Genomic DNA, 12,279 nt, shown 5'->3' on the forward strand with positions numbered 1-12,279 from the left:
GCATATCATGATACGGTTCTGAATATGAAATTACACGATTATTGATTGGACTAAATCTCTGTCTAATGGCTAAGTTACATTTTTGATACTGTTAGACTAATCTACTCCCTGATGTTTTGTTAGCAAATGGCTTATGATACAAAACATTTTCGTGTCCTGGAGATACAATGGCTTGGAACTTATCCTTCAGATGCTGAGAGATATTTTATTTCAAAGCAGTGTCTACTTTCTCTAATTGCTAAAGGTAAAGAATAAGTATATTAATTGTAGTGCATGAGGACATAGTTATACACCTGATCTAATCAATACCATGCCTACAATATACTTGGAAGACAAGAGAAAACTTGAAGCCATGTTGCTTAGATGCTACCTGCAAAGGGATGTACCATAATTTTGAGTCGGTGACTCACTCATTTGCTGTTATTGCCGGCTTTTTGTTAATTTCGAGTTTCAATTTAAAGAATGAGAGTCTTGAGGAAGAAGGCACTTGTGGATATTGGTCTGCAACAGTTCAATCCACTGGTATTGGCTATTGCTTATATGTACATTTTGCTTTCTCAATTTGTTCATATGTGGTAGTGATGCTACTAACCTTGTATAAAGTATCAACAAACTTATAGTAATGTGCATATTTCTATGTCTATGTGTATCTCATATTTAGACGAATATAAGTTTAAATTTAATTATTTATTTTATCTTAAATCTTTAAATTAAAGAATTATTTGTTATTGTTTGGATAAGTTGGTAAATTCATCATCTAATATTTAGTATAAATTTTATTTTTACATTTAAAAGTTTATTTGCATGAATTGTCTATTATTTTTCAAATAAAAAAAATAATAAAAAAATTATGGCTATTAAAATCGACGGCATCGTTGTCGTTTTTAAATTTAAAATAGACAAAAAAAAATAAATAGATGAAGAACTTGTCGATATTTTAATAATTAAATCGACGGCTATCCTATTAATTTTAATGAATCAAATATCAACAGACGTTATGTCGATTTTATATAGTATTATCGACTGCATGTTTGTCGCTTTTACTAAATAGGTAAAAATCTTAAACTCATTTTATCGACGAAAAGGTTGTCGATTTTATTAGATTTTTTAAAAATAGACACGTTTAAAAGTGACATGTCACGCCGTCCATTTTACCGTCGATTTTTAATATTATCGACGACAAATCCGTCAATTTTTCCGTTGATTTTAACAGTGTTTCTTGTAATGGCTCCTGAGGAGTGCAAGAGGTGGATGGTATATTTCTGTGCGATTATCTGAAACATTCGGCTAGAAAGAAATAGAAGAATTTTTCAGAATAAAGGAAAGAGAAATGCTAGGGGTCAACAGAATTTATAATGTATAGCCATCAATTAGCCATCATCAATATTTTTAATGGTGTGAGATGACATCTACTGGTGTAGGATTACTCATTTTCCTTTAGATGGTTAAGTGCTTGCCAAATTTCAATAAAAGTGCTGGTCTTTTAGACTTTCTCTAAAAAAAGGGATTAACGATATTATCCATCAGTCCTTCATGAACTATAAAGAGTGGCTAGATGTAGATCCCTTCTGTTGTTAATTGATGACAATGCCAAATATGACATGGAATATTAATTAGTGTTTTTTGCGTAGCTTACTTCTTTTGACTGGTAGTTATTTCTGTTTGTTGTTTTGTTTACTCCACATGTAGTGTTGAGCTTTTTTTTTAAAAAGAGACATGTATTTTTATTTTTATTTTTATTTTTATATTTTATTTAATTATAAATAAATAATAAATTCAACTTATTATCTATTAATTTTATTTAATTAACACATACATTTAATTATTTTTATATAAAATTAATAATTAAAAATTATTAAATAATAATTTAACTAAATATATTAAATTATTTAATAATGATTAACTATAAACTTTGACCAGTTGGATTGCAATTCTTTTCTAAATTAATAAGTATGGCATTTATGGCTCTCTTATTAGATTTTTGAAAGGGAACACATCATTCTCATTATTTCATATAGTTGATGTTTCTCTATATCGTACGGTTGTCCGAAGAAGAAGGCAGAAGCTGATACCGACGACCCAGTTAACGCGTTGAGGGTCCACTCCGACGCTGAAAAGTGAAAACTGATTGCCTCGCATTTCCCATATTGCCAACGTGATTTAATTCTCATTGCTCAATTAGCTTAAACTTTAAGTTTTACTATAATATTTTTCTTTTTATTTTTAATTTATTTGTTGGTGTTATCTTAATAAAAACAACGAACGTGTCACCCTCAGATACATTGATTAGTCATTAGTGCCCAACCCAGTAACCCGATTGTTCCAAGTGAGGAGGTACGCAAGTGCCGAGTGGGACAAGAAAATATTTATTACGGTATTTTATCATTATTATTATTATTATTATTATTATTATTATTATTATTAAAAAATCAGAAAGATATTGCTATAAAACTCATTCATCTCAATTATTTTCATGTCAAATTTATTATAAAGAATTGTGTATATCTACTATCTATTATTATATTTAAAAAACATTAGCATGAGTTTAGCACACATTTTTTCATATATATATATATACGGAAAAGCTTTGCATACAAGCCATTAGGGCTTGTATGCTTTACAAGCTCATTATACAATAAAATCAAAATACGCGCTACTCCACGTACGTTGATTACACGCGCTATATAACATGCCGCGTATATCTAACTACCAAATTTAAAATATTTGTTTCCTTCTTCGTTTTCGTTATTTTGAGATTTGGTTGTTCTTCTTCTCGCGCGTCTTCCCTCCTTCTTCTCCATCGTTCTTTTCCTCTCGTTTTCTCACTGGTATGTTCTTCGTTTACGTTATCTTTTTCCTTTTTTGCAATTCGAGCTTCGTTTTCTATTTTGATTTGTTGTTTTCTGAAATCAAAGTTTGAACTCGTTTTGAAGATAATGGATCATTCAACCTCAGATTGTCAGCTGAATCCAGGCGAAGTGGATTATGAATTTGAATCTAACGAAGTTCCTGAAGTTTGATTTACATAGGATTAGTATAAATTTTCTTTCAGTAATTTGTATAGCATTGTGTACTTGAAAAATTGCTGAACATTGATTGTGAAAGTAAGACGTCAATGTATTAGTTGTGATTAATTACCTGGAATTTATAGCAGACGCTCGGGTGTAGATCAATTCTTCTTTGGGTGTATTTTAGCTAGAAGTGTGGGTGTATCTACACTACTGGTTTTTTGTTATTTTAATTGAGTTGTTGTTGTTCAGGTGTATTATATCAGACATGATTGGGTGTTTTTTTAGTTTTTGATATGGTGTATTCTGCAGCCTGTGTATTTATAGTTTATGGCTTTAAAGGTCATTCTGTAGTTGAGTTGTTGCGGCTCGGGTGTATCATATTAGACATAATTGGGTGTATTTGAATCATATCTATGGGTGTATTTACAGTTCTGACACGGTGTATTGTGCAGCCTCTCTCGGTTGTTGATGACGAGCTTGTTCCGAAGGTCGGAATGACCTTTACCACCTTTGAAGATGCTGGAAAATTTTACAGGGACTACACCAAGGCTGCAGGTTTCTCTACAAGAGTTCGGTGCACAAATAGGAAGGGAAACGAGATTAAGAATCAACTGATTACATGTAGCAGAGAGGGAAAATGGAAATATAAAATATCTCCGACCGAGAAGACCAATCCGACAGCCGGTCTAAACTGTCCTACAAGAATTTATATACACACATTGAAGGATGTCGGTGCTTGGATCATTTCAAAGGTTGTGCTGGATCATTCACACCCCTGCTGTCCAAGCAAAGCAGAGATGCTCAAACAGCACAGGGAACTAAGCATGTCCATTCGTCGTACGATAAAGAATAACGAGGAGGCCGGTATCAGACCAAGCAAAACCTACCAATCATTTGTTGCGGCTGTCGGGGGTCACCGCGAGTTAAACTTTATCGAAAAGGACATGAGGAATTACATTACCAGGGAAGTGCGGAATGTTTCCGAACAAGAAGATGCAAAGGAATTCGGGAAATATTTTTTAAGAATGAAAGAGAAGAATCCGAATTTCTTTTTTGAGCTCGAACTCGAGGAGGATCAATCGATTAAGCTGGCTTTTTGGGCCGATGCAAGAAGCAGAGCCGCCTTTGAGTATTTCGGAGACGTCATTTCATTCGATACCACCTACAATACAAACAGGTAACAAACTGTCCCTGTTTATGATGCTAAATTAATTTATTTTTACGAATCCACAGCAGAGGTGTATATTGGCTGTTTCATTGGATGTATTCGAAGCATTTGTTGGGGTGTACCTAATGATTTTGCATTCTGGACCATGGTAATTTGTTTCAGGTATAATTTGGTCTGTAGTTCTTTTGTCGGGGTGAATCACCACGGTCAGTCAACACTTCTCGGATGCTCTTTGATAAAGAACGAAGAAATTGAATCATTCAAATGGTTATTTCAATGCTGGCTTCGTTGCATGGGAGGAAACGCTCCGAAAGGGTTTCTCACCGATCAGTGCGCATCAATGAAAAGGGCTTTAGAGGCCTGTATGCCAACAACAGTTCACCGCTGGTGTATTTGGCACATCATGAAGAAGATTCCAAGCAAATTAAACGGGTACAAGGGACATGCCGATATCGAACAAGAAATGAGCCATGTTGTTTGGAACTCTCATAGCAAAGACTCATTCGATAGGAATTGGAACGATTTTCTGCTGAATTTTGGTCTTGCGGACAACAAGTGGCTTTCAGGTAATGTGTTTTTAAAATCTGCATCAGAGGTGTAAATTGTATGTTCTCTCGGGTGTATTTTACAGTCTGTGTTTGGGTGTATTATGCAGATCTGTATGAAGACTGTCACATATGGGTTCCTATCTATCTGGATCACCACTTCTGGGCAGGGATGAGAAGCACACAAAAGAGCGAGAGCATGCATTCATTTTTTAACAAGTACATCACCCGGAACAGCTCGCTTATTCAGTTCGTCAAACAATACGATAATTGCCTCGGAAGCAGGGAGCAAGCAGAGAGAGAATCAGACGCTGCAGATTTTCATACGGTCATACCGTGTACAACCAAATCCTCCATTGAAGCTCAGTTTCAAGATGCGTACACTCATGCAAAGTTTAGGGAAGTCCAAGCGCAATTCAGAGGAAAGGCAAATTGCATCACCAGATTAAAGAATTCCGCTCTAGGCTATTCAATATACGAAGTCGGAGAACAAGTTTCCAGCTCAATATTCAACAAGTTCGCTGTTACCTACGACTCAGTCGCAGCCGAGGTAAAATGCCAATGCTTATTATTCGAGTCGAGAGGGATACTGTGCCGTCACGCACTAAGCGTGTTAAGCTTGGAACAAGTAAGCCAAGTGTCTCCTAGATATATACTGGAACGATGGAGCAAGAAGGTAAAGAGGCGACACACACACATCAAGAGCAGCCACGACGAGCCACTAATGGAGCCAAGAAGCAAGAGGTTCGACCAATTGGTTTTTCGTTCGCAAAATATTTGCGAATTTGCCTCCGAATCGGAGGAGCTGACTGCAATTCTACACCGTGCGTACGATAACGTCATGGCCGAGATGGAAGCATTAAAAGCCAAAAGGAAGGGGATATCTTCTTTATCCCACGAAGATGCCAACTTGGAATCCGTTAACGAGCTTCAAAGCCCGCCAAGGATTCGAACAAGAGGACGTCCAAAAAACAGGATAGGTTCAAAGCTAGAGAAACAGATTGCAAATGCCACAAAGAAGAAGAAGACGAAAGTTTTAAGCGAGGTACAAGGAAATGTTCTTTAAATTTGTGGCAATTGAGTTTATTTTTCTCGTTAATAGTTTAGCTAATGTGTGAGTGTTATATTCAGATAAACGTGTTTGATGCTGCATCAGCGGCGCATTCAAATTCCAACCAATATCAAGGACACGTTATGAATTATCAGCTCAGGGTACCAGCAGCAGGGGATAACTCTTTGGGTGTATAGTTTTATAGAATATGGGTGTAAAAGCACTGTTTCTTTTGGGTGTATTTTTGTTAATTCACAATTTACATATAGACACATATATAGATACATATAGAATAAAAGCTGTAAAAATTCGCAAGTTATGGGTGTATATTTCATTTGATGTTTTTCTTCATATTTTAGTACATGTAATTCATACATTTTGAGTATAGCGCAGACAGTTGGGTGTATAGTTTATGCAATCTTGGGTGTATTATTAGACTTGCGTTGGGTGTAACAGTTTATAATTTGCGTTTACCACCTGTAATACAGTTTTTAAATACATCACAGACAGTTTACCAGCATAGATAGTTTAACTATGGGAAAAAATATACATGGAATAGAAGTTGTTGATAATTGGCAAATATTTACATCATTTGTTTAATTTACAAACTACGCAGCAGTTGGATTACCCAGTTTCTATATCAGCAGAATTAATCTGACAAAACGGACTCAATAATACAGAGGATGGCTTCGACAGCCTTATAGCACTACTCTCTCTAATTGCCCGATCTCTCTGTTTATTCATCTCACTGAATAGTATCCGGGAAGCATACTCCACTCTATAGTGGTCCACCTCCTCCTACAATTAAAAAGTATATTCTGTTTAAACAGCAATATTAATTCAGTAAAGTAATACAGAGTTATATAGTTCTAAAGACAGTTACCTGTGGCCAATTATCCCATTCATACTTCCCCTTTTTGATGTTTTCCGGCTCAATTAACTCAAGCCACTTCATAACGTAGATAGCGCAGTCATAGCTGAAAACGAAGAAAATAAATTACAAATCTCATTTAGGAAAGTTTAATGTTTAGAGTCACAAATTTATACCTTGTTTTTTGGCCTGATATTTTAACATATGATGCTTTAATTTCCTTTTTCTTCTCGCCTTTCTCCAGAGGTTTCCCGCCGGCATATGTTATCAATCTTGAAAATACATATCCCTTAAATACCAAAACAAATCATTAATACACCCGAATGAATACACAGGATACACCCAACTGAATATAGAATATATACCCAACACAACCTTCGAAATAGACCTATCTATTAAAGTAAAGAAGACAGAGGCAACTTACAGTGAATTTATTAATGTCCTTTCTCTCATCGCTTGGAGCTTTTTTGTGTAGCGGGTCAAGTATTTGACATTTCCGCTTTGTTGTATTTATTAGCCATAACCACCAACGTCCCGAGTGGCAAACAGGAGCAAAAATCTGAAGGATTGCCACATTTCAACAGTGTGTTATTTTATTTGGCATATAAGTAAATAAATAAGCGTACTAACAAATTTAGCAAACGAAAACTTACATATGGATGCGAACTTAATTTTTTTCTATCTATGAAGTGAAAGAAACTCGGGTAGGCTTCCACCCTAAATTCCTTTTTCGTTTTCGGGGATATGAATTCCCCCTTTGGTGATCCGAAAGTGCCATGCTCTGCAAGAATTGCGAAACAAGAAATGAAATACTGAAAATACACAACTTACACCCAATCGAACCCAAAAAATACACCCAAATCAATGCAGAAAATACACCCAAAGTTCGTAGAAGTAACACTTACCACAATATCGGGGGGAGACAGTATATTTGTTCCTGAAACCTCTTTTCATTTTTCTGGTTTATGATGAGGCAGATGGCAGATACAATCTAGAAATATATGCCGAAATCAATTTTACATTAATAAACATTGCAGTTTACTTTGGTGTAAAAACATTAATGTTAGTCTAATATTACCTGAGATTCTATATCACTTTTTGCCTGGAGGGATGCAAGGTGCGATCTGATCAAAATGTATTCTCCTTTGCCAATCAGAGTGCAAATCTCCTCATACTCGTTAGTATTGCCATTTGCGTCTTCCTTCAGTCTCGTCCCCCAGATGTAGCACTTTTGTTTCATATCATCTGTAATTTGATTTATTCCCCCTGGAGTTTCAAACTTTGCAGAACTTTCTCCCCCAGTCTCCCTCTGAATTTGTGGACTTTCGTTTGTTCCCTTCGCCGCATTGCTTGCTAATTGTTCTAGCATACTTGCAGTTTCTGGAGATTTTTCCCTTTCTGTCTCCTGCGTTGACGCCCCCTCCTGGCTTGAATCAGTCAGTCCAAGGCTGAATGATGGCATCCCTGAATCTGTTTTAGGAACATAGGTTGCTGTCCGTGCCATCATCAACAGCGCAGCAGCGTCTTCTGCGGCTGGATGACTGCGTCATGATGTATAAGAATAAGAGTAAGAATAATAATATACGGATGATAAGCAAAGATTGATTTTAGTCTGATGAACTTACATTTTAGTTGGAGCTGGGGGAAGCATGGGTGTGGTTTCTTGAAGTTGTTTGGGGAATTCAGGAGTGCTGCACAGTTACACAAAATTAATCATGGCGTAAAAAAAATTGATCAGGAACAATATACACCCAAACCCTAAAGAAATATACACCCAATACTATTTCTTACGTTTCTGTAGTCCCTTCAATCCGTAGCATAGGGGTTGGTTCGAAATCTGTCTCAGGGGTTGTTTGGGATGCCGGCACAAAAACCTGGATCGGGACTCTAAACAAGAAGAAAAATGAAAGGTTAACAACGCCTTTGAAAATAATAAGGTTATAAGGTTGAAATATTCTTGGAAAACTCACATTGCAAGCGCTTCCGATGGTGTTTGTTCCCTCACAACCATCATATTCGAGTCAGTCGGACTCAACCTAAAATAACCCAAAAAAGGTAAAAAATACACCCGAACAATTCAAAAAGAAGACAGGCTTTGTTTTTTGAGAACTTACATAGTTGCAGTTTTTGCTTTTTTTTTGCTGCCTTTTTTTTCTTGAATAAAATAATAAAGGGCTTTTTTTTTCTAAAAAAAATATATACAGAATTAGAAGTAGAAGGTAATAGAAGAACAAAAGTAACGGTTATTTAAAAGAGAAATTACATGCTCTGTGATGGCTGGTTTACGCTACTCTGTTCTGTGCGTTCTTGAGAGGAAGGATCATCACTTCCCAAGTTCACAGCCGGTAGTCTAAACAGATTTCATGTTATTCAGACCAAATAAGATACAGGTATAAAATACACCCAAATGAATGCACAAGATATAACCAACCGAATGGACAATATACACCCAACAAAACAAACGAAATATCCCTAGTAAACAACATACACCCAACTTGATCCACAAAATAAACCCAAATGGTTCCACAAAATACATCAAAATCATGATAACAAGATTTTATTAAATAATAAAGCTTCTTACGTTTCAGAGGACACATAGCGACCTTCTGTCGATCGCAGGTCAGCTTGGTTCTCCCTGCGAAATAAGATACAATTATTAGCAAACAAAACACACCAAAATCTCAAATACACAGCCCCGCAAGACATACCCCTCTGCAGCAGATTTATCAACGTTTCCCCTTAGCCGTTCATCGATTTCGTCACTTGATATTTCATATCTCTCACTACATTCATAAAATAAGATGTTAACAAAAATAATTACGATGATAGATCGTAATATAGCTTACGAGGTACTGTACCCGTCAAAGTATTGATCTTCTTCAGGAGGTGAATCCTCCACAACAACTTTTTTCTTTCTTGTTGTGTTCTGGGTGAAAAAAAAGAATACCAATCAGAAATAAAAAATTAATTTTATCACAGAATATTAATGAAAGAAGTGCTTACTCTTTTGGTGTTGTTTTTGTTTTTTTCTTTTTCTTCTCCTTCTCTGCAGGTGATGATTCTTCGCTCCTATAAGTTAATAATAGACACTTCAATTAATACACGAAATCTTTATAATGAAGCCAAAAGAAAGGAGTAATAATTTCAGGACATTACTCATCACTTGGTTCAGATTCAGATTCTGAATCAGAATCTGACTCCTCTTGCCTCTGCTTTCTTTTTCTGGAGTCCATTCTGGAAGGCAAACAATCATCATTTAGAACATACTAAAAATACACCCAAATGAATTCACGAGATACACCCAATTGAATATTAAATATACACCCAACGCAGCAAACGAAACACACGCTGCTTAATAAACTACATACACCCAACGTGATCAAACAAAATACACCCAACTCGAAAAAGAAATTACACCCAAGTATGGTTCTTACTTTTTCCCCTTTTTGCTGGGGTGTTTTCTTCCTGAATCCTCTGAGTCTTCTTGAGCCTCAGACTCAGAGGTAGAAGTGTCACTGTCAGTAGTTTCTGTCTCCGAAGACGAAGTTGGACTCGCCTTCCTTTTTTTATTTTTTTGATTTCTTGTTTTTTTTTTCTTTTTTTTATTTTTTTTTCATTTTTTCTCTTGTCTCTGCCATCTTCAGAATCCCCTGAAACATGAGATATTTTAGTTAGCAGCATTCAGGTAAATAAAATACACCCAACTTATTATGTTTACTTACCAAAATTTCCTGTCTTTCTGCAGACATTCTTTCCACCAACTGCTCCTTAGTCCAGTTGGCAATCCAGGGCTTTGGTGGTATTTGAATCCTGTTCTTGCCTTTGTTTTTTGAAAGATGAAAGTAGATTATCATGAGGGCAAAGAGGCAGCCATTAATTGATTTCTTCTTCTTCTCCTGGTAGTCTGTGATGCCCTTGACCATGAAGGTCAAAACATGCCCCCCCAGTTTCTCTCTGATATGCCGTCCATCTTAAAAATTGGGGCCAGGTGCACGGGCGATATTTTGTTTATCGTCGTTGGCAAAAGGAACGCCATCTGTATGTAGAGGATGAATATCCTCTTGAACATCAGGCGTTCCTCTTCGTTGCCAACGCCGATTTCCATCATTTCATCAGTAAGACTTTTGAGGGTCTTACCCTGGAATCTTCTATAAATTATTTTGTCATCATCAGAAAGTTTCTTATACTCAACTTTCTCAGGAAATAGATCTCCTACAAAAAGGAAGACAACAAAGTATCCAAGTCGGTTCAAAAATACCCAAGCATCAACTTAAATAGACCCAAGCAACAACTTAATATACACCTATAATTTTAAGCTAGTTACCTGTTGCATTGATGCCAAGTGCATGACCTATTTTTCTTGGTGTTATTTGGAAAGAACCATATCCTGTCTTCAGTCTGTTCTTCCCAAGTTTGAAGTTGTTTGCCAGCTCCCTTAAGAGTTGGTGATCCACCCTTAGTGGTGGGATGTGCATCAACCCACCGAATCCGAGATCCCTCACAATTGCCTTCTTCTCCTCAGTCATGTTTCTGAACTTATCACTCAGGAGATGTGTGGCACACTTAAGGTCTTTTGTTTGGTTTCTTGCTGCCATTTTCTCTGAAACGAAAAATACACCCAAAGATATCAGTAAGATACACCCATATATATATGAGTCAGATACACCCATTAATAACAATAAATTACACCCATTGATAACAGTAAGATACACCCATATATATGAGTCAGATACACCCAAAGATAACAACAAGATACACCCATTGATAACAGTGAGATACACGCATGGATATTATTCAGATACATCCATATATATTAGTCAGATATCACTCAAACATGCTTCAATATCAAGCCACATTACAAGGTCAAGCAGTATACACCCCCCAATCTACGGAATATAGCCCCAAAAATCTAGAACAACAACGTAGAAGAACAGTGTAACAAAGAAACAAGAATAACAGTAAACCCTAGAACAACGACGTAGAAGAAAGGTAAAACGTAGTTTGTAATCTGGAAAATATACACGAATCTTAATGAACTTACGTTGAGTTTTGTTGCTTTGTTTTCTCTTCAGATTCTTGATGGAGAGTTTGATGGTGTTTTGATGGAGGTTTCGAACAACGAGTTGTATATTTTGAACGTCGATTTTCGCTCGAAAATGGAAGGATTTCCTTCTTTTCGAATCGCTTTGGGAAGTGGAAGAAGTGGAAGAAGTGGAAGAGTCTGTCATAACTCGTAGCATACGTAACCGTTTGAGTGTTGAGCGCGTGAATGTGACGCTCTATGTAACCTCTCTTCATGCGCATGAGTTGTATTTGGGCTGGGCTAACTTGTAAGCTTGTAAGCTTGTATGTGTAGCAGGCCCGATATATATAAGAGATCTTTTAATTAGAGTATTAAGTACTTATTATTTAAACTAATTTCATATTTTTTATTATTATACATACACCTTGATAAATAATTTGGTGATAACGAAAAGATAAAAAAAAACCTAAAAAAGTCAGATTTCAAATTCTCGACAAAAAAATTAGTATATTTTTAAAAAATCTTACCAATTGGGATGTAATTAGGTAGGGTATCATTGCATAATTTAAGAACTTTAGACTCAAAATAAAAAAAGGTAACTCTTAATTTC

At 36.0% G+C, this 12,279-nt stretch overlaps 1 protein-coding gene across 1 annotated transcript; it reads right to left on the reverse strand.

Moving 5' to 3' along the window:
* Positions 1–10,484: 10,484 nt before the first annotated feature.
* On the reverse strand, positions 10,485–11,172 carry LOC130975376 (uncharacterized). The gene is made up of 2 exons (XM_057900183.1): positions 10,971–11,172; positions 10,485–10,858 (listed from the first exon to the last, which is right to left on the reverse strand). The coding sequence occupies exons 1-2, from the start codon at positions 11,170–11,172 to the stop codon at positions 10,575–10,577; spliced, it is 486 nt and encodes a 161-aa protein (XP_057756166.1). The 3' UTR covers positions 10,485–10,574.
* Positions 11,173–12,279: the final 1,107 nt, after the last annotated feature.

Source organism: Arachis stenosperma, chromosome 4 (genome assembly GCF_014773155.1).
Source record: "Arachis stenosperma cultivar V10309 chromosome 4, arast.V10309.gnm1.PFL2, whole genome shotgun sequence".
Lineage (NCBI taxonomy): Eukaryota > Viridiplantae > Streptophyta > Magnoliopsida > Fabales > Fabaceae > Arachis > Arachis stenosperma.

Bases quoted from the DNA above. Each gene is read 5' to 3' on its own strand.
- LOC130975376 (XM_057900183.1), bottom strand. From the start codon at position 11,172: ATGACTGAGGAGAAGAAGGCAATTGTGAGGGATCTCGGATTCGGTGGG. The intron at 10,859-10,970 runs GTAACTAGCTTA...TCCTTTTTGTAG, and splicing joins ACTTGGCATCAATGCAACAG to GAGATCTATTTCCTGAGAAA.